Source organism: Bombus fervidus, chromosome 4, assembly GCF_041682495.2.
Source record: "Bombus fervidus isolate BK054 chromosome 4, iyBomFerv1, whole genome shotgun sequence".
Taxonomy (NCBI): Eukaryota; Metazoa; Arthropoda; class Insecta; order Hymenoptera; family Apidae; genus Bombus; species Bombus fervidus.
Genome location: NC_091520.1, coordinates 17,508,097 through 17,528,999, shown reverse-complemented (window position 1 = coordinate 17,528,999; position 20,903 = coordinate 17,508,097). Strand labels below are relative to the sequence as shown.

Below are 20,903 nucleotides of genomic sequence, written 5' to 3'. Positions count from 1 at the left end.
CGTACACGTTTTGATCGTGCGTATTCTTGTGTAAACGATAAACTGTATATAATAAAGCAGTTGTTAAAATATTTGTTTTACTGCATATATTTTAGATAAGTTACAGAATTGTTATATATTATGAAAATATATTATTAGTCCATATAAAATAATAACAACTTTATACGCAATGTATTTATAATATAGCTTGTGATCCACGCCATGAGGCAATAGTATGATGTCCTGTTGAATAATTATCTCCACTCTAAAACCAATGGAAAAAGGATAGTTTGGATATTTTTTTTATTTTAAATATTTTCATCATTCTGATTACCTGCGTCAACATTAGCAATTCGTCTTGAGTGTCGACGATTTTAACGGGAAATGGAGAACCAGGTACAAGGACGCCTGCCCAACGAACTTCGACTCTATAATCACCTGGTTCCGTTGGATCGTACCGACATAAGATTATCCGATCCTTCTGAGTCTCTCTCTGCATTTCTACTCTAAACGCTCCTTTAGGACCACGAACCCTCACCGTTAGTTGACCGGCACCGGCTCCACGAGTGTCGCAAATAAAACGTGACTGAAATGTTGCTAATACTCCGTGTTCTATACCTGGCCCGTAAACTCGAACCTATTATTAAAAACATTTTTCGTCACTCATCTTTCTGGTTCATGGGTATCATTTCAAATCGAAATAAGAACATTCCGTATTAAAATGTAGATCCTACGGTACCTTTGAAGCATCTGGAGCACCGGAAACGCGTAACGTAAAAGGTGAGCCAGGGACATGTTCTCCGGCATATTTAATGGTTAATGCATGACGTCCAGCTTCTTGAGGTTTTACGTTCAATGTAAACGTTGCATCACCGTGATCGTATAATTCGCAATAAGCAACTTTATGAGGACCAACGCAATGAGCTGTTAATTCGCCTAAATATAAACAAATATTTAGATTTAATCCGCACAATTAAATAACAAAAATAACGAAGTACAATACATACCAGGCCCAGCACGTCTCGTATCGATAAAACTTCTTATTTCCTGACCGACTATACCATGTTTCAATCCATCTCCGGAACAAATAACTCGCGACGCGTCAGCTGCACTCGTTACATTTATTTGTAAAGGGCATCCTTTCAGCTGTCTTCCATTCCAAGATACAGTCATTAAAAGAGGATCAGGCGTTAATGGTATGTAACTTGCTCGATAAACGCTGTCACCTATACGTAAAAACATAATTTAGGCAATAAATTATGACGTAATACAAAAAAATCATAGTTACAAAAAATAAAAGATACAATTACCTAAATGTTGTAACATTACATTAAGTTCGCTGGTTGGTGAAAATAACTGAACTTTTGGTGTGCCTGTGCCAGCTTGAGAACCATCTATCGTGAAACTGACTTCTTCTCCGCACTTTGCTGATGTTAAACCTCTTCCCCTTAGCAAAACTCGACTTGTGTCTTGTATAGGCGGCTAAAAATAAGAGAGTAATAGTAATTTGCTACAGTTATAACAGTACAAACATAATGCTGAACAGTTAAATACCTCTACGTCTTGAACAATTGCTAATTTTGGAGCCCCTGGGAATGGTATTCCGTTAAATAATATTTCTAAACGATGTTCCCCACCATTTAATTCTGGCGGTATGAGTTTCAGTCTATTATTTGAAGTCATTTCAAAAGACAACATATGATCTCCTATTTTTCCAGTAAGTTCACCAGGTCCAGCTTCAGCAGTGTCGAAACTAATTTTATTTGATGGATGTAACTTTAATCGTCCAACATCATCGCATACAGCCGGCCAGCCACCTTAGAAAAATATAGAAAATATTTATAAAAATTAATATGTTATTTTTATAATAGCAACAATAATAAAGACTATTGTTATTTACCAATTACTCGTAGATTCCGTGTATCTATGATTTTTGGATGCCAAGGAGATCCTGGAAGTTGTTGACCAGCAGAAACAACTCGAATGTCAAATACCCCAACTTCAGTTGGGACATAGGACACATTCCAGGTACCTGGATTAGCTCCGGCTTCAATTATCGCTTTCGAAACGCTATCCGGGCCGTCTACCTAAAGAAGGATGGTAATAGATCGTAATAAAACACGGTAAAAAGAGGAATAAAACTAAAATATAACGATACCCATGTAGAATGTGAGTTAAATGAAATATTACACTTCTTGCTAAGTACCTGAACTGCTGGAGGGCTTCTGGTGCCAGTAACAATAAAATGTGCTGTTTTGTCGGCATGACCGCTTAATAAACCTTCTCCTTTTGCACGAGCTTGACCAGCTGCATCAACTGTACATATTAATGGGCTGTCTGGTATAGGACACCCACCTGAATAAAAAAACATAATTTTCTTTATCTCTCTAAAGTACTTTTTACATTAGTTATACGTTTTAATGTATACTTAAAGTGTATGTATATTAATCTTACCATATGTGATATTAATCATGTATGTACCAGGTACGCTAGGAGAAAATTCAACCATCTCTGCACCATCGTTGAGCGGAGTAACTTGTAACGGAAGTTCTTGACCTAGTGGACTTGTTGCTACTACATCCAAATCCGCCATTCCAGCATCTGTTTTTATTACTATAACAATTTATGATTACAATTATAATAGGAATGTTATTTTATTTTGCGAAACAAAAAATATATGCATGTATTTATAATTGTATTATTATACTTTTGAAGGCGATGTGGTCATGTACAGATACTATCATTGGTCCTAGTTCTTGCAATTTCACTTTGGAAATATCGAAAGCTTGGCAGAAAAAAGGTGAACCTAAAACTGGCTTTGTGCCTTGTAAGACATCAATCTTATACGTTCCTAATAAAATGAGAATATTTCAACTATTAGGTATAATAATATTACTAGTATTAGTACTTGCATTTTTAAATTACATACCGACAGTATTTGTAGTAAACTCGGCGAGTAAATTTCCATCTCGATGCTGATAACATCGAACTGGAACTGCATTACCTTGTGGTCCACTAATTACTACATCAAATTCTTTCCCTGGACTTCCTAAAGTTTCGATAGTAAATGAGGTCACTTTGCCAACGCATGATTGGTATAATCCTAATCCTGTCGCAGTTACTTCTCTTCCTCCAGTAGGACCACGAACTGTCACATCCAATGGGCTTCCTAACAAAAAATCACACAGTGAATAATGTAAATGAACTAAAATATTGACAGATAACTATAAAAATGGACAATAAATACTGTACCCAATATATGAACTTCGTTATATTTTATGTGGATTTTATGAGGAGCTGCTCGCGTAGGATGAAACATTATATCGTATTGGCCATTTTCTCCTTCTCTAACTACGCTATCGACATCAGCTCCAGCGGCGCGTACATTTACGGTCAACTTTCCGGGTCCGGCTTCTTTTGGTGCAACAACTAGAGAATTTTAAAGAATTATTTAGAATAGAAATATTTTATATCTATTTTAATATAAAATTATATTTATACCTATTATGGTTCCTGGTCGATGACAAACTACATCTGACACTTCCTTAATTGTTACTTTTCCAGGATCGAAAGCTTGAAGTGTCTGAGAACTAATTATCTTGTGACCATCACTGAATATTACGCTGTAGGTACCGACCTGTCGCGTACGAATTTCTACTCGATATAAATTGGATGATAATTTCGTCAATGTGCACGGAATAATTATACCATCGGGGCCTATATCAGACGCGCAGTTGAATAATAATGTTACAGGGTGCATTATATAACAATATTATTATATGAAACATAAGTTTACCTGTAACCTCTGCAGATACAGGCCCCTCTAATCCTGGCATTTCTAAGTCCATATATGCTGTATTTCCAACACGAATCATAGATGGTCCATCTAACATTGTACTAATCACTGGACATTTGAACGGACTCCCTATCGGATGACATATAAAGTTACTAATCTTCTAATGAATATTAGTTAAAATCTGATGAAAAGAAAAAGATTTATTAACCTGGTACATTATCATCATTGAAACTAATATTGACATAATGAGTACTAGTAGTTTGTGGAACGAATGTTACATCGTATAATCCACGAGCACAAGCAACTACTTCGGCCTTAACTGTGTTATTGTCCGTGCTCACTACTAATTCCAATGTCCCCTCACCAGCTTCTGCTGCATCAACAGTAAATGTCGTTGCTTGACCTAATAACGCTTCAGAAAGACCTGATACGTGTACCTGCATGAATTTTTAGTGAGATAACTCGTCCAAGTAAACGATATTTTGTGACACTTTAAATAGATTACCTTTGTAACATCATAAACATTGCAAGCAAATGGAGAGCCTTTCACATGTTCACTGTCCACTAATATGCTGATATTATGTCTGCCCACTTCCATGGGCACAAAGCTGATATTATATTTTCCATCTATAGGTTCTATTGTAATAGGAAGTGATATGTTTGATGGTGGTGTTACAATTACGTCACAATTTGTTGAAGGAGCTTGCGGATCTATAATAAAGGAAATTAATTGCTTTACAGCTCCCATTTTTAAATTGTGACCTGTAATTATGGCTTGACCTGCACCAACTACTTTACAGCTGAATGGTGAGCCTAAACATAAAACATTAAATTTGAGTCTGATGCACCTAATATATAACTGTTATGTATTTGGATTCATTATATATACCTGGGACAGGTTCTCCATTAAAGCGAACACTAAGACTGTGTACAGCAGCTTCTTGTGGTTTGAAATTAACTCTGAACTTTGCATTTCCTTCGCTTTGCACGTAATTTGGCACATTCTTACCATTTACAGCAACAATAATTTCAAGATTGCCAGCACCAGCTTGACTAGCATTGACTAAAATTAAACATGCGTGTATAGATATAATTAATGTATGAAATATATGAAGTGAAATAAGAAGATATCACACTTACTGCTAAAGAAGACCGGTTTACCAACAACACCACTATTTATATCTGTTACTTTTACTTTATCAGCATTGTAAGCTTTTACTAAGAATGGACTACCTTCCACATGCAATCCATTTATTTTTACTTCAACGCTATGATCACCTATAAATTTTATGTACTTTCTTTTAGATATCCTTTCCATTACCACCATTTCATATTCATTCACGTACCAACATCTTTAGGTGTGAATCCCGCAGTATAACATCCATGGCTACTTTGCTTGACATGAATTGGTAGACTTTCTCTAGTTGGTGAGAGAACTTCTACAGTAGGAGTTCCTAATGAGGAATCTGCCTCTATTGTAAACGTTGTTAAACGATTCACAGACACTTTTTCAAGTCCTTCAGTTATTATTACTTTCGCCGTGTCGCTCACCTGACATTTCGAAGAAGTTAATTATTTTTAATAATTATATTTAATAATTAGTTAATTATATTTAATAAACAACTATAATAAATAGAAATACGTAATAATATTACAAGAGCAAAAAAATGAAATAATTATTATACCTGGCAACTAAAGGGACTGCCAGGTACATCCTCTCCATTAAACCTTAAATCCACAGTATGTACAATTGGTTCCCGAGGTGTGAACGATATTGCATACGTATGAGGACCTTGAGCTTGAGCAGATGTAGGTACGCGACCACCGTTTACCGTCACTTCCAGGTTTCCTGGACCTGCCTGACTAGTTTCAACTAAAACGAGAAAGAAGAAAATCAACAAATAATTCTCGATATATGTAATATATAATAGATTTCAATATATTATTAACTATAGCAACAATACCTAAGAAAGTTACAGGCATTCCAATAACACCATGTTTAGAATCCTTCACTTTGATAGCAGTCACGTCATACACTTTGCAGCTAAATGGACTACCAATCACGGGAACATTCCGATGGCTTACTGAAATTCTATGTTCTCCGACTACTCTTGGCGTAAATGCTACGCTGCACGTTGTATCTTTGTTGTCAGTGACTTGAGCGGGTACAGCCTGTCCATTGGGTCCTATCAAGTCCGCCGGTTAGTTGTTTAATACAATTTAGTCAGCCAACTACTAGGGTGGATCACATGGATACCAAAAGTGAACAGTGGAGCGTTTATGCGAGTTTATCAAGTTCTTTCCTGATGTTAAGATATTTAATTATGATAAGCATTGTCTAAAGAAAGCGATATATGTATATATATACAGACATGTTATTATGAAAGAACTAATCATTGGAACTTTTTAAATAAAAATTCAATAAGGTATTAGTTTGCTTGTATCGCCTGGTAATTGAATTCAAATTGATAGTTAGTTTATATTAGATACTGCAAAGTTATATAAAACAAGTAACTCAAGCAAAATGTATGAAAATTTAAGAAATAGATTAGAGATCGATTTTTGCATTGTTGATATTATACTTAATTGCTAAATACTACTCAAATAAATGATCATGTTGGCACATTGGCTAAAGCAATACAGGTTTCACATTCAAAGTCTATGATAAAGATAAAATTAACAACATATATATAGCACCACGAAAATGGCTGTCACGCTTACTCTGATTTAGTAGTTAACAGTAAAATTGGGAAGTGTTAGTCACTGATTTAACAATCGAATATTAAGGTAAAACCGACGCCTTTATAATATTCTAAAGTGGTAACTAGTGGTAAAAGAACATGGAGACAAGATAATGAACTATCTCAATACAATATTTTTAGAGTATATGTTAAATAAAAAACCCACCACCAGTTATTTCATATAATCCATTACTAAAATAAAAATGAGATTAGTTGTGTTTGAGAAGTCTAGTAATGTCGTAGTCTGAAAGCTGGCCGACCTGCAACAGAGAGAGAATTGCTCTCAAGCTAGAGATTAACAAGATAGACAACACAGAGGCAGAACTTCGTGCAAGTTTCTACCATAATTAACAGACAAGATATTCATTACATGAATATTACTAACAAATCTAACAAACAGTCAAAAATTTATTATGAAAGTGATAAATACAACATGGAAGGTGCTTATATATATATATATACTTTCGGTTGTCGGCAAACCACTGTGCAACATTTGCAAAAATCTTATAATACCGAATTGAAACAATAAAGGGTATGATGTTGCTGTGAAAATTGTGACATTTGTGTGATAACAGTAAAGATACAACTTTGAACTGAAAGATATACATGCAGGATACACGTATTAATATACATTTACAGTAGGAAATGTCAATGTCAATGACAATGAGAGAGAGATAGACATACCTTCAACGTTAACTTCTAAATCTTCTAAGCTACCGGCAACATTACTAACGGTAAGATAACTTTGTCGTCCTAGTCCAGCACTGCTTAATGCCTGCCCACTCACAGTTACATGACTATCACCACCTACCCGAGTTACAATCGGGCAGCCTGGTACTGTTCGTTTATTGAAGGCTATATTAATTATGTGTTCGCACGCCTCGAATGGTACGAAACTAACTGAAAACCGAGCATTTCCTTGTGGGGTGACTTGAGTAGGTATGTTCTGACTGCGAGCTGATATCGTAATTTCTAAATTTCCTTCACCAGCTTGACTTGCATCAACTATCAAAGCAATAAATATTTTGTAAAGAATTGTAACAAAAAATCGAAAATTGAACAGAAATAATTTTTAAATATCTTTTCTACATACCAGTGAAATGTGTAGGTTGACCAACACTACCTCTTGCTACTGGGCCAATTAATACTTTATCTGCATTAAATGCTTTAGCTAAAAATGGTGTGCCATTTACAGGATGACCATTATATTCAACACTAATCGAATGAACACCAACGTCTCTTGGAATAAATTCTGCAGTAAAACCACTTTTTATATCTCCAGTTACTTTCACAGGCAATTCACTATTTGGTCCTAAAAAGAATACGCTTTTCTAGCATCACATAAAATAGTACTGGGAAATTTATAACATGATATTCTTACTGACCTCTTACAGAAACTGCAAGCTCTGCACTGCCACTACCATCAACCCCCATATGAAAACTGGCAGGTTGATCTACTGGAATTAATTCCAGGTGATTTAAACTTAAAGTTACTCTACTGGTATCAGATACATTACAAATAAAAGGACATCCTTTCACTGCTTCTCCATTAAATTTTATATCAATGTAATGTGATTTAGCAATTTCTGGTGTAAAAGAAACAAGACAACGTCCTCCCCCTACTACTTGAACATGATTGGGTACTTCTCCTTCATTGATAGAAATTTCAAGTTGTCCTTCACCAGCCGCACTAGCATCAACTATAAAATTAACGAAGGATATAAATGATTGGCACGTATTATATTTTTTCTTCTATAATTCATTATCTTTAGTTACCTCTAAATTGACAGGCATGCCCAACAACAGCACTGGGTACATCGGTAACTTGTATCAAACTGCTGTTGTACACCTTAGCAACTAATGGTCCTGCCGGTAGCTTTTGTCCAGCGATGGTTACTTCTACAAGATGACTGCCTACTTCTATTGGAGTGAATTCAACGCGAAATTCTCCTGGTCTTCCTGACTCTTCATCAATTTTTGCTGGTACATGTCTCTTAGAAGGTGCTAGAAATAATTATTATATATTTATTATAAAAAGTAATTAATAAATATAATATCAAATCTGTAAATATATTTGATTTTAGATACGTACTTATAATTTGTACATCAATTTCATTACTATTAAAGCCAAGAGCAGAAAGTTCAAAAAGTGCTGGACTACCAGCAGGGACCAATCTTATGGAATCCCCAATCACTGACATTTTTGGGGCTGGCATAATGCCCACACGCCAGGGTGATCCTGTAAATTTATAATTTTATCAGATATTAATTGTATATATAAAATTGCAAAAATATACACACACACACACAAATATATATAGTAACAATTTTTAATTGATTATTGTTTCAACAGCATGAATTTGTTAGAAATAATAGAAGAATCTATATATGACACTGCATCACTTTGAGTAAAACTTTAATTTTTTGGCAACACTATGTAACTCCAATCAGGTCCTTTCTAACCTTTATAGTTAGTATAAGAAGAAAATAGATTTCATAATTATCGCGGGAAAATCGTTAGGATTATATTTATTCGAATTTGTCATGAGAAAATTTGACATTTACGGTAATTGTACGAAGAGACAAGAAACCAAATTACCTTTACTACTTTTAATATTAAACTAAGAGACCTGAAAAATGCTGAAAAGCTTAAGGGAGAAAGGGTAGAATTGAATTACGTTATAAGGGTACTAAACGTCAAAATAGGAAATCGAAACACACAAATCGAATCTATCGGTCAATAATACGGTTCCATCATGGAATACACTTCGATCTCGGCCATAAGCACGAACAGATATTGAGTATTTTCACAATCGCTCGCGCACTAATTCGATTATGATCATTCCATCTTTGCTGAACACTAATTGCGAATGATTCCGTTGGAAATCCATTTTGATATCATTTGAAAACTACAAAGACGAAAAATAGAAAAAAGATCGAATGATCGAGAAGTCAGAGAACTTTATAACTTTAATTTCTTGATGAAGAAACGTCAGCAGGTCGCGACTCAGAATCGAGACAGACTCAGAGTCAAGCGACGAGACGGGTGTAGCTGCTGCTACTACTGGGTTGCTGCTTAGGCCCAAAACCAGGGCCGTGCTTTTCTTGGTATACATTCAACAATCCTCTTTCAAACTTTTCCCTCTGTATCTATTTTATTCCACATTTACTTTCATTTCGGATTTTATGATCTTTTCCTCCTTATACGATGATTTTTAATTAAGAAAAAAAAACTATTTTAATTGGAAATTAACTTTATGATATAAATCAGAGTAGGGTTTTTAATGGACACGATACGAGTATGTTCTCCCATCCGTTTCTTGCTCGTTCGACCGGCTACAGTATATTATGTATGTACTACAGTACACGTTCATAGGATACCTGATCTGCGTATTTCGATACTTTAAGGTCGGCCGCAAATAGAAATTTCACGATTTGCATTCAATACGAAATTACTTTAAAATAACTATGGAAAAAGTGTGACTGTATAATTAACGATTGGACGAGAGTAATGATTATCATTATTCGACACAAACGAAACAAATGTGTAATCTTCCATGTATCGCGATTCTATTTAATAATCACATTTTTTCTACTACATTAAACGAATATCACAACACAATACTTGGATGTATAAAGGAAATATAGCTTTCATGTATTGGAATTTCGTGACGATCGAGTTCGTTCGGTTTTTCCTTGAGAGAGAGTCGGAAAACCAGAGCTTTATCTTTATTAGTAATTTGGCGTTGCCATCTTTTATAACCAATCATGCGAGGAGATTCTAATTCGACATAATAAATTTGATATATCTTTTTAATAATAGGGCAGTTTGGAAGTGAATTTGCCAGTGTTTGTGACATTTTATGTTAAGCACATCTTTTGAAGTCTGTTAATGTAAAAAGAATAGGACCAGTAATGTTTTTTTATATGTATGAAAAGTAAAAAGGGCAATTAAAAAGCGTTCGATATGTTCTACACGATTTCCTGCTTTCCTTTCGTTCCGAATTGTCTTGCGCTACATTCTTAATGCCAGGAGTTATGTCGAAGAGACTGTGGTTCATGATTCGCTGCATTCCCCGACATAACGGGTCATACGGAAGAAAACTCGTTTCAATATTTTCAAAAATATCTCTTAAATTGTTATCTATTGATTTAAATACAATTAACGGAAAAAAAAATCTAGAAAAACAAATCTAGTTTGTAAATCTAATATCGTAATGAATGTTACATCACTTATGCAATAATAATTTGGAATTAATTATACGTAATGTAAGAATACATAATTTGGCACGAAAGCAATGATGTTATATAAACATAGTATCGTAATTTCCATCCTATAAACGCAATAAATTCTTCTGTAGCGATGTAATTAATACATAATTGAAATTTTCATGGTTAGTACATATTCTAACCGAGCGTTACGGTAATTTGCGCATCACTTGCATTTAGAAATTGTACTTGTGTATATAGGTACGTTGCAAGTATGTATATATATTTTTTTTATATGTAGATATATCTAGATAAATTCTTAACACATACGTATTTCTAATTACAATCGATAGATATGTTTTTACAATATTTCGGAAATAACTAAGAAATAAATTCAAATTAGAGAAATCGAATTAAAATAGCACGAAACAGCGAGAAGAGAAAGCAATTGAAATAAGGAAATTGAAAAATATATGTAAGACGCATTCCACATGTCGTCAAACCATAAGTTATTCTGCGTGGTGCGTTAGAATAGAAACAACCGCAAACATTTCTTTCATGATAAATAATAACGGCGCGGGACATATTTGGCTTTACAAATGATCGCATAAGAACAGCTGTTCTTCATAGTTATATAGATTACTATTATTAGAAATATAACTAAAAAATACTGATTATTTAAACATGTCAAGAAAGTAAAAAGATATGCAGGTCATTATCCAATACATTTTGTCTTAAAATGTAGCTATATATTATGACATATTGATATATTTACATATTAACATTGAACCTCGATAGAATCATCATAATCATCATTATAGTATGTGCAGTTACACGAATTACGTTTACCTCTATGTAGGCAGAGATCGACTATCCTCGTTCGTAACCAAATACGTCTACAAGCATATAAAGACTTTAGTGACCACACCTACGATTTCCTTCTCCCCGTCATATTCTTTTTCAATTAATGATATTATACAAGATTGAATATTACAAAAATATTATACAAACTTGATCTAGTAAACGCTACTTGAAAAGCATTAGCGTTATATATATACATAAAAGAATTTGTTAAATGTAATTTATCGACAAATATTATACGATATAGACCGTACAATAAAATCTAGGCCATCAGAATATTTAATTTTTTCTGATTTTTTCATGTTAAACATGTTTTTTTCTAAAAAACCAGAAATGACATTTTTGAGCTATCTTAATGTTCGGAACAATTGGAAAAACTGTATACCAACGAAGTTCTTTACAGCGTTGTAGGTCACGTGCAATGTATAATTACCGTTGCAAAATACATTTTTTTATATCGTTAATGATATCCTTCGTAGTGTGCAGTAGCGTAGCACAAATTCTTTCAAATTTTACTTTCATAATCTGTCATAGTAAATAATATTCTAAACTATTATAAGATTGTGCCAAAAAATAAGATAAATTCCCGAAATACCTAAACATTGTATAATCGTATGATATTGTACAACAAAAGTAATAAATTTCTATTTAAATAGGGATATTATTCATTGTACTTAGTTAATAAATGAAAGGAAAAAATTCAAGAAAGAAAGGAAATGATGACGTTGTATATATGTCAGTGGAACATCACGTGGATGCGTGAAATCGCAAGTCAATGACCTGATCAATGACCTGTTGACTCGGACAGTATATATATGTGTATGCATAAACGTACGCGAAAAAAGTGAAATAATGTAAGACATGCAGATTATTAAATGTAATTTTCGTACAAAATTTAAACATAATATCGCACATAAATATAGGAAATTTAATAAATAGTACTGATTATACTCTTACAATGTAAGAAAACATTTTCGTTAAATGTTATGCATTGCACAACGTTATTTGGTAACTCCTTTTACCGAATAGAGAGATTCAATTCTTAAGCAATACCATCTCTATTTAATTATTTTCTTTATAGAAATATAGAAAGTTATGAATCACTTTTACTATTAGAAGATTGATACATTAAGGCAGTTTGAGAGGAAAATCGTTCACTCAGGAAATAGAAATAACATTATCATTGTCTAAAAGATCTTCTTAAAGTTAGATATTTTAAACTTGGAAATGTTAAAAATTTTATTTTATATCGTTACGCTATATTACCTTTAAAGATTTTCTACTACATTCAGTTTAATTTACTAAATTATTATATTGTAGGAATGCAACGGATTTTTATTGTATAAATATCGAATAAAAGGTGACTTACCAGGGACTACTTCGCCATTGAATGTCATTTCCACAAGGTGTACAACGGCTTCATGGGGTACAAACGATGCCAGGAATCGTTGACTACCTAATGCTCTGACAAAGCTAGTTACGTGACCACCATTCACGAGGATCTCTAGATTTCCAGATCCAGCATTAGATCCGTCAACTATAAATTTGAAAGATACAGGACAATACAGATAAATTTGCATTAATATCCTTTATTTTGTATAATATATGTTTTTAAATACATACTTTCAAATTCTACCGGCTGATTAACAATGCCATTCGGAATGTTCCCAATCTGAATACCACGTGCATTGTATGCTTGCGATCTGAGATAATGAAAGATTAAATTTTTTATGTGATTATATCTTTATTGGTAATTCCAGTAAATACAAACCTGAACGGTGAGCCTTGGATATGTTGGCCATTTACTAAAATTTGAATGATATGTTCTCCAACTTCTTCGGCGGTTATTGTATACGTTAAACCTCGGAGAGTTGATTTCTGTACTGGGATTATTTTACCATTTGGGCCTAAAATCGAATAAATTATATTGAAAAATATATGATATGCTGTATTAGTGATATAATATAATAAAAATCTTACCAGAAACACTAACGGTAACTTTATCCGGATCTATACTTTGATCTATGATAAAAGTAGCCGGTCTATGAATCGGCAATGTTTCAAGCGCACTTCCACTTGCAAGTTCGTAATCCCTAGCTTGCGTTGACGAACTAGTAGAGATTCCACTATTAATATACCGTTCGGCAATCCCATCTGTGGTATCCGCACTTTTGTAATAATTATTATTTTTGTTTTTAAGAATGCCATGCGTTTGGGTGCGAGTATTATGACTTTCATTGTTATATTTTTGAGATATGTTGTACTCGGAAGTTGAAAGTTTCTGAGTGGACATAAAATTTGAGGAACTATTGTGAGTATGCAAAATATTCTTTGAATTATAACCTTGAGTATTCTTGTAATTGTTATTGAAATAATTTGGGCTATTCGTATTTTCAGCTGTAGCAGAATTGTTGGTTAGATTAGCAAGAGATTCTAAACTACCGTAAGATAGCAAAGATTTTGTTTTCTCTATAGCATCCCACGAATCTCTTCTAGACGTTCCCCCTACCATTGATGATACTCTAACGTTGCTACTTGTATCAACTGTTCCATTGTCTATAGAATCTTTCCTATTATAACCGTTGTCTCTGTCGTTATTTCTTGGACTGAAACTTCTATTGATAGGACTTTGAGTCGCGCTACGATATGTCATTGGACTTCGGTTCGGTGACCGAGATCGCTTTAATGATCCTGAGCTGTAAATTTCTCGAGATTCTTTAATAACTGGCGAATATCTTGGATCGTGTAGAGTCGGACTTGGATTTGGAGAGCGTGATCTGCTTATTGTATTGGATGTATAAACGTCTTTCGATTCTTTCATAAAACTAGGACTTTGTACAGTCGGAGATCTTGAATGATTGTATGTAGTAGTAGAGTAAATTTCTTTCGTGTCTTTAACCATAGATGGACTATGAAGATTTCGTGAAACAGGACTATGATTTGGAGATCGAGTATGATTAAAAGAAGTTGACGTATGGTATGTCGAGCTAGAATTTTCCAACGAATAATTATTCGATGTCTTATAAGTGGAGGTAGTTTGCCGTACGGGAGAGTATTCGCGTACTCGTTGAGTTGGGCTGGGTAATTTGTACGTAGGCGAAGAATAAGTTTTCTGCTGTACAGGACTCGATCGATCAGTTCCAACCGAAACGTTCAAACCATTCATTCGTCTTTCCAACGAAGATAATTTAGATCTTTCGAGACTAGATTCTTTCGATCTTTTCGATCCTTTTTGAGTTCCCACTCGAATAGAAAATGGAGAACCTCGAACATCGGAACCATTGAAGTATACATAAACTCTGTACTTTCCAGATTCTGATGGGACGAATGAAACTTGGTATTGCATATGTCCAAGATTTTCCACTCTGAAAGGAACGGACTGTTTATCATGGACTAAATCTATTATTACATCGCCAAGACCTCCGGTTCCTGTTGCATCGACGGTAAATGAAAATGGTTGTCTTGGCAAAGCACCTTCCGTATCCAGTAGCTAGAAATATTTACCGAATATCATCGATATTCAATAAAATAAATATGAAAATATACAACATAAAAACTGATGTACCTTTACTCCATTAGGATCAAATACAAAGCATGTAAATGGTCCACCTTGTATGTGATTTCCTTTATGAGTTATCGCGATACTCCATTCTCCTGTCTCATCAGGTTGGAATGTCGCAGTATGAACTCCGTCATTCTCTTTGACAGGACACGACAGAGATCTTCCAGTGGGGGACCACGCAGTCACATCAATGCCATCATGACTAGTTCCTGAAATTTATTTATTTTATTAAATATAAGTAATTTAATATAATTTCTCATTTATTTCATATAAAATATTTACCGTAACTGTTGACTAGAACTTCGACGATAGATCCTATCGCGCACGGATCCATACCAGGCGATTTAATTTTGGTTAAGGGAGGTAAAACTCTAAAGTAATAAGGACATCCATCTACTAATTCTCCATCGTTATATACCATTAACTGTAACGCAAACAATAATGAACTTCGGATATTAATTGCTCATATAATATGCGCAACGTGTAATGTGTTTAGAATTATCGAATCAAACCTTATGCATTCCGACTTCGGTAGGTATGAAGGTTCCTTTCCCATGAATACCGTTCCACGTGAGTCTACATTCTATCCGTCCGCTCGGATTTATCACTTCACCACGTACTTCTCTTGTATTTACTTCTTTGGTAAGAATCTCTAATTTGAAATGCGCCTAAACGCAACGATTACAATCGTTGTTACATTTTCTTAATACATATAACAATATACTTGGAAGAATGAACGCAAATAAGTTCTTAGGTAATAATTAACGAACTAACCGGCTGTTGCACTCTAGCGGAAGTGCTATCAATGTGAACAACAATTTGTTTGCTCGCTTGAGGGCGAGGCTTTACCCATTGAAAGTTTGCCGCATACGCCATAACGCCTAAATGTTCTACGTTTTGATCTGCCATATCTTTTGCCTTGAGAATAGGCTCCACGCCCAGTTTTTTGCCTCCGTCAATACCTTTTGAAGAATATATAAAGTAAACATAGTACTTTGCACAATAAAGTGAAAAAGGAAAAACAAAAAGAGTGAAAATAATCTCCTACATATAACTACATATAAATGCTATTTACCCATCTGTATATTATGTTCCCATGCGGAAGGATCGGTATCGATTTTATCGTAAACAGGAGCTGGTCCACCCAAGTTTCTGACAATGCTACATAAAGTTCTCCCGTCGTTCCAATCGGTCTGTAAGAAACGATTCGAAAATAGAAAAATGTTCGTAGCATGATCTCATATCGGTGTAACAAGTACTCACTCACCGTAAAATTTTGTACTGGATGATGAGATAATTGTGAGTTAACCCATCGTAATGTTGCATGAAAACCTGGCGAACCTTCCTTCATGAAGTATGATAAATAGGTCATTCCCGATAATTCGTCCAAATATGGAGATGCAAGATACTCTGGTTCCAACACCATAGGTATATCGAATTCACGTTTTGAAATCTCCATAGCTTTTCGACAGTTATACACGCTATAAGTATAACATTTCTTATGGAATTTCTAACTTGTAATTTGCAAAGTAATTATAAAAAAAGTTAAGATTCTGCAATTGTATACCTATCGTTAGGATCGAGCCGACGCCAATGAGGAAATAGACCTGGTTGACAATAATCAAGCAACGCGCTCAGATATACGCCTGAATTCCAATCTGTAGTGAAGTTATTGACTCTACATTCTGGCAACACCGTCTGTAAAATGTTTATGTGTTGATAAAAGAAAAACACCCTTTAGCTCGTAAGACTCGCAAAGTTTTCCTATCGGTATGTAACTCAAAATATATAAGAGTAAATCTACGCAAAGTTACTGGTGTAATTACATATATGTACTGACCTTGAGCCATGCAAGCATAAGTTTCCTTGGTGGGAACTTGGACTTGCCTATTTGGTACCTTACAATGAGCGACCATATTAGACCAAGGATCAATTTCAAATTTCCATTGACGATATCTACGTTACCTACAAAGAACAAGCGTAAGATTAAAATTATTTAAGTTATTTAAATTTCTGCGAAAGAAACTATACAGATAAAGCCGATGGTTACCGTAACTGAGGTTTAATATTTAATAACTCTGTCATCATTAAGTGTAAGTAAGTATTGTTAAAATACTATAAAAGTTTCTTCGCGTGTTAAAGACACTTAATAAGGCACTTACGTGCTAGAAATTATATTAGCTGCTGGATACACACATGAAGTGTAATTGTAATGGTGCTAGACCATGATCTCGTAGGCGCCGATAGAACACCAGAAAGGCAATGACCTCGAAGTTTGATTTAAAAGCAACGTCGTCACAATTGTATTTTTTATTTCGAAAGATAAGCTTGATTATGCGTAAATGTTATCATTGTAGCACCGTTAAAACATTAATTTCGAAAAATATTATCAAAAAAATGTGATGTATGAATTTACATGTATATATAAGTTTATACAAAATATATTTGTGACGATGTTCCACATTTAACTATTACGCTTATCGTGATGTGACTCATAGCATAGCGCATACAAGCCATGGGTTTCTGCATTTTGCCACTGACCACCGAGAGAGCTTCTCTTTATATATATATATATATATGTATATATATGATTCCGAACATTTTAATTGCTTGATGTTTTATCGAAGAAAATAATCTGTAGTTTATGTAGCACATTCGATGTTCCTCACAGCCAGTTAGTAAGAAAGAAATTACATAATTAATCGATGAAAAGCACATGATTATGTAAATCGACCAAATCAAGGAATCAAATCATGTATGTAGTTATACACAAATCATCTAGGAGAAGTACTAGAATGGAAAAGCGATTATTAGACAATGTGACGCGTTCCTTGCTACAATAATCGTATACATATATGCACTTGGTATATAACATTTGTATCGTGTTCTATAAGCGAGGAATTAGTGTAACAGCGAATTTAACTCACCGATATTGACGAGTTTCACACCGTCAGCCTCGATAGCTTGAAGAGCTGTTGAAACATTTTCCAAATGATGATGTTGATTAGCTGGTCTAGGATTCCATCGAGGCAAACGTCGTTTAGTAAGTACCTCGACAAGAGCGCAGAGTCGTGTACCATCGCGAAAATCTTCAACGAGGTCGATCACAGGGCCATTCGCAGCATCGACCGCGTGTTTTAAGTGTTCGTTCACCCAATTTCGGAAAGTGTTCGCTTGAATTTCCACCCAGAGATCTTCGTGTCCTTTGATAGGCATTCCTTTCGCTGCCGTACCCTCGGCAGACCGGGCTACGAGACCCACTAATTCTTCTGGTCGTAATTGTTCGGTCGATTCCATTTTTGTTCCTACTATGTATTCAACAAATTATACCGTACAAATTCTTACTTACTACTCATACAATACTCTTAATTAAAATATAATAGTTCGAGATAATTAAACGCGAATTATAAATCTAGTGATTTAATATATTCAGGGCAAGAGATTAATAGCAATATCGAACTTTCTTGAGTACGACGTAATAATTTATCGACTTGCCAAAATCAGTAAAAGATTCGATCGATTGCGCGATTACTGTTGCCCCGCGAGTTCGTTAAAATATATCTTATGGTGAAAGTAAGTGTCGGTACGCTGCTATGTTTCTAATCATCGATGCATCTTATGTAGTTTATATCCGTTAAAATGAAAATCCAGCGCTCCGCTACTTCATTATTTGCATTCATTAAATCTCTTACGGTTACAGGCAAGAGAAAGGAAACAAGAAAGCGTAGAAATAATATTGCAGTTCAGCCATTCTGTTCTCGTGTTCTTTATCTGCGAAATACGTCTCATCAAAAATCAACCTATTACTAATCAAATTACTAATACGATACTTATAGTAATGTGACATCAATTGCACGTGCGAAAGGAATCGCTTCGTTACGCTACACTATGTTATGACATCACTGTTCTCTCAAAACCTTGTCCGACCGGTGAAGCTTGCGTAAGTACGTAAAAATTTTACGTTGAACCAAGTAAACTTCGACCAACGATGCTATCGAACATTACGTTCAAGATAGAATCGAATTCTCGTGTGGTATCGTGTTACCGTTTATCGTGTAATGTTCGATTTCAAAATTCGATTTCGAGATATAACGTAAATAGCGAAAATAAATGTAAAACCAGCAAGAACAAAAATACACTTTCAATATTCGAAACAACTATGTATGATATTTTATACTAACGTTGCAAGAAATTAGTTAATCACAAGAATAGAAAAAACAAGTTCTTTCACTGTTTCGTGGGAAACTTTAATAGAGCACAGATAGATATCGACGTTACAGACTTGCGCCTACAGAGCTGATGTATACGAAATTTACTTGCTTTCCTTGCAGCTTCACCAGATTTACCTTGCCGAATTTTTGTATTGTCGATCGCTCGATCTTTGGCATATTCCACAATATTAATTAAGATTTGACAGGCGCTAACAGACGTGGTTCTAAACGACTTAACAGGATAATTGCTTATGATCGATGGAAGTCATTCTAACGTAAGATAATAGATAATTTAGTTTCTAGAATATGTGTACGTAAATCGTGTAGACTTTGCAAGAAGAGCATTCGTCGATTGGTCAATAGTCAATGAAGTGACCAATCGGAATCTTCGTTGAAAGAGCGCGATTTGGAGTAGGTTTATTCAAAGAATACGCAAAAGGATAATTCCGAAATTATGCAAAAATTTTGATCGTTAGCAACGAAGGTCGCGTCATCGAAATAAATATTATAAATGCAAATTGTTTTATGCGTTCACTCGCACAACCGAAGACGTAAGAAAGTAAGAACGTTTGGTATGCGAACTGATATTTACGTCGTTATACTGCGAAGCAACTTCCTGAACACGAAATCTCATGGAACCGTTCCGAAGGAACGCTATTCCTTGATTTACACGATTTTCCTTTGAAACAGCTTGCTCCACTCGTTGATAAAATTAGGATGGACTTTAACGTGCCGATATACTATGCGAGAAACGCCATTTTTGGTTGTCGAAGATTTCCGGATCGTACCGTTGTCGACGATTGTTCTTCGACGCGCGTGAGCTCACTGAACTAACGTGAAAAACCCCTTCTTTTCGCAGCTCAACACAAGCGCTTTCCGAGACCGTTGGAACTTGGAACGCACGATTGTGATGAATATAAGCATGTATCTATCCATCCACGGGCCCCGCACTGCACAACTTCCTTTATAACCTAAATAATATATCTTAAACAAAATGAAAGACTACTAAACAAAGATATCTCGATCTTTCCGATAAATAAAGCAAATAAAAAACAATTCCGAATGAAATTATTTCAGCATAACAAGAGTTTTTGTGGAAAATATCCTACTTATTTCTGTTTGATGCATCACTAAAATTCAGTAACTAGAATCACGCAAGTTATTCCGCAAGGTGGTGGCACCTGTCGGAGTCACAATCGCAAGGTAGCATATCCACAGGTGTATGAACAAATTATGTTTTATTATACATTACGTTCTATAATACATTTTTATATATGTATGTATATATTGTCGAATAAGAATTTTAAAGATCTTTTTTATATCTGACTATTCTCAGTAAGTAACTCGGGTGGGAGTAACTTCAATGACTGGGGATTCATTGTTGTATTCGGATGTTTCTTTATCACGTATTGAAATCTCCAAACCACCAATCTACGTAGAATATATCGTTTAATATATTAATTAGTTATATTTAAAAATTTCACCATGCTTTATTATTTATACGGAATCATTAAGAATAAGAAAAATTTGATATAATTGTCGAT

General features: G+C 34.6%; 1 protein-coding gene and 2 long non-coding RNA genes across 12 annotated transcripts; 2 read left to right on the top strand and 1 right to left on the bottom strand.

Annotated features, from left to right (window-relative positions):
• Positions 1–71: 71 nt before the first annotated feature.
• Jbug (filamin-type immunoglobulin domains fbug) lies at positions 72–20,225 on the bottom strand. Of its 7 annotated transcripts, none has more exons than XM_072002605.1 (40): positions 19,952–20,189; positions 18,076–18,456; positions 16,989–17,113; positions 16,716–16,846; positions 16,416–16,629; positions 16,224–16,341; positions 15,923–16,110; positions 15,661–15,816; positions 15,431–15,572; positions 15,152–15,357; positions 13,567–15,076; positions 13,358–13,493; positions 13,210–13,289; positions 12,956–13,123; positions 8,609–8,755; positions 8,293–8,520; positions 7,902–8,216; positions 7,610–7,828; positions 7,201–7,521; positions 5,740–5,961; positions 5,461–5,648; positions 5,122–5,326; positions 4,916–5,053; positions 4,665–4,838; positions 4,281–4,588; positions 3,984–4,212; positions 3,776–3,904; positions 3,481–3,696; positions 3,232–3,408; positions 2,909–3,148; positions 2,687–2,830; positions 2,434–2,592; positions 2,186–2,334; positions 1,880–2,066; positions 1,534–1,796; positions 1,290–1,461; positions 987–1,205; positions 719–915; positions 314–616; positions 72–244 (listed from the first exon to the last, which is right to left on the bottom strand). In XM_072002605.1, the coding sequence occupies exons 2-40, from the start codon at positions 18,443–18,445 to the stop codon at positions 176–178; spliced, it is 8,862 nt and encodes a 2,953-aa protein (XP_071858706.1). In that variant the 5' UTR covers positions 18,446–18,456; positions 19,952–20,189; the 3' UTR covers positions 72–175. The 7 variants fall into 7 exon arrangements, 6 of the variants coding, with proteins under 6 accessions (XP_071858706.1, XP_071858705.1, XP_071858708.1 ...); XM_072002604.1 differs by having other exon boundaries at positions 18,076–18,453; XM_072002607.1 differs by having other exon boundaries at positions 13,567–13,867; positions 18,076–18,453; positions 19,952–20,187.
• On the top strand, positions 9,736–13,325 carry LOC139986895 (uncharacterized). Of its 2 annotated transcripts, XR_011799755.1 has the most exons (3): positions 9,736–11,436; positions 12,243–12,440; positions 12,668–13,325. It is a non-coding gene; the product is annotated as an uncharacterized lncRNA (long non-coding RNA). The 2 variants fall into 2 exon arrangements; XR_011799754.1 differs by lacking the exon at positions 9,736–11,436 and having other exon boundaries at positions 11,907–12,440.
• Positions 18,811–20,427, top strand: LOC139986894 (uncharacterized). Of its 3 annotated transcripts, none has more exons than XR_011799753.1 (3): positions 18,811–19,088; positions 19,480–19,634; positions 20,219–20,427. It is a non-coding gene; the product is annotated as an uncharacterized lncRNA (long non-coding RNA). The 3 variants fall into 3 exon arrangements; XR_011799751.1 differs by having other exon boundaries at positions 18,811–19,092; XR_011799752.1 differs by lacking the exon at positions 18,811–19,088 and adding an exon at positions 19,111–19,241.
• The last annotated feature ends 476 nt before the right edge of the window (positions 20,428–20,903 follow it).

Bases quoted from the DNA above. Each gene is read 5' to 3' on its own strand.
- Jbug (XM_072002605.1), bottom strand. From the start codon at position 18,445: ATGGAATCGACCGAACAATTACGACCAGAAGAATTAGTGGGTCTCGTA. The intron at 16,630-16,715 runs GTATACAATTGC...TTATACTTATAG, and splicing joins CGGCTCGATCCTAACGATAG to CGTGTATAACTGTCGAAAAG. The intron at 8,217-8,292 runs GTAACTAAAGAT...TTAATTTTATAG, and splicing joins GCATGCCTGTCAATTTAGAG to TTGATGCTAGTGCGGCTGGT.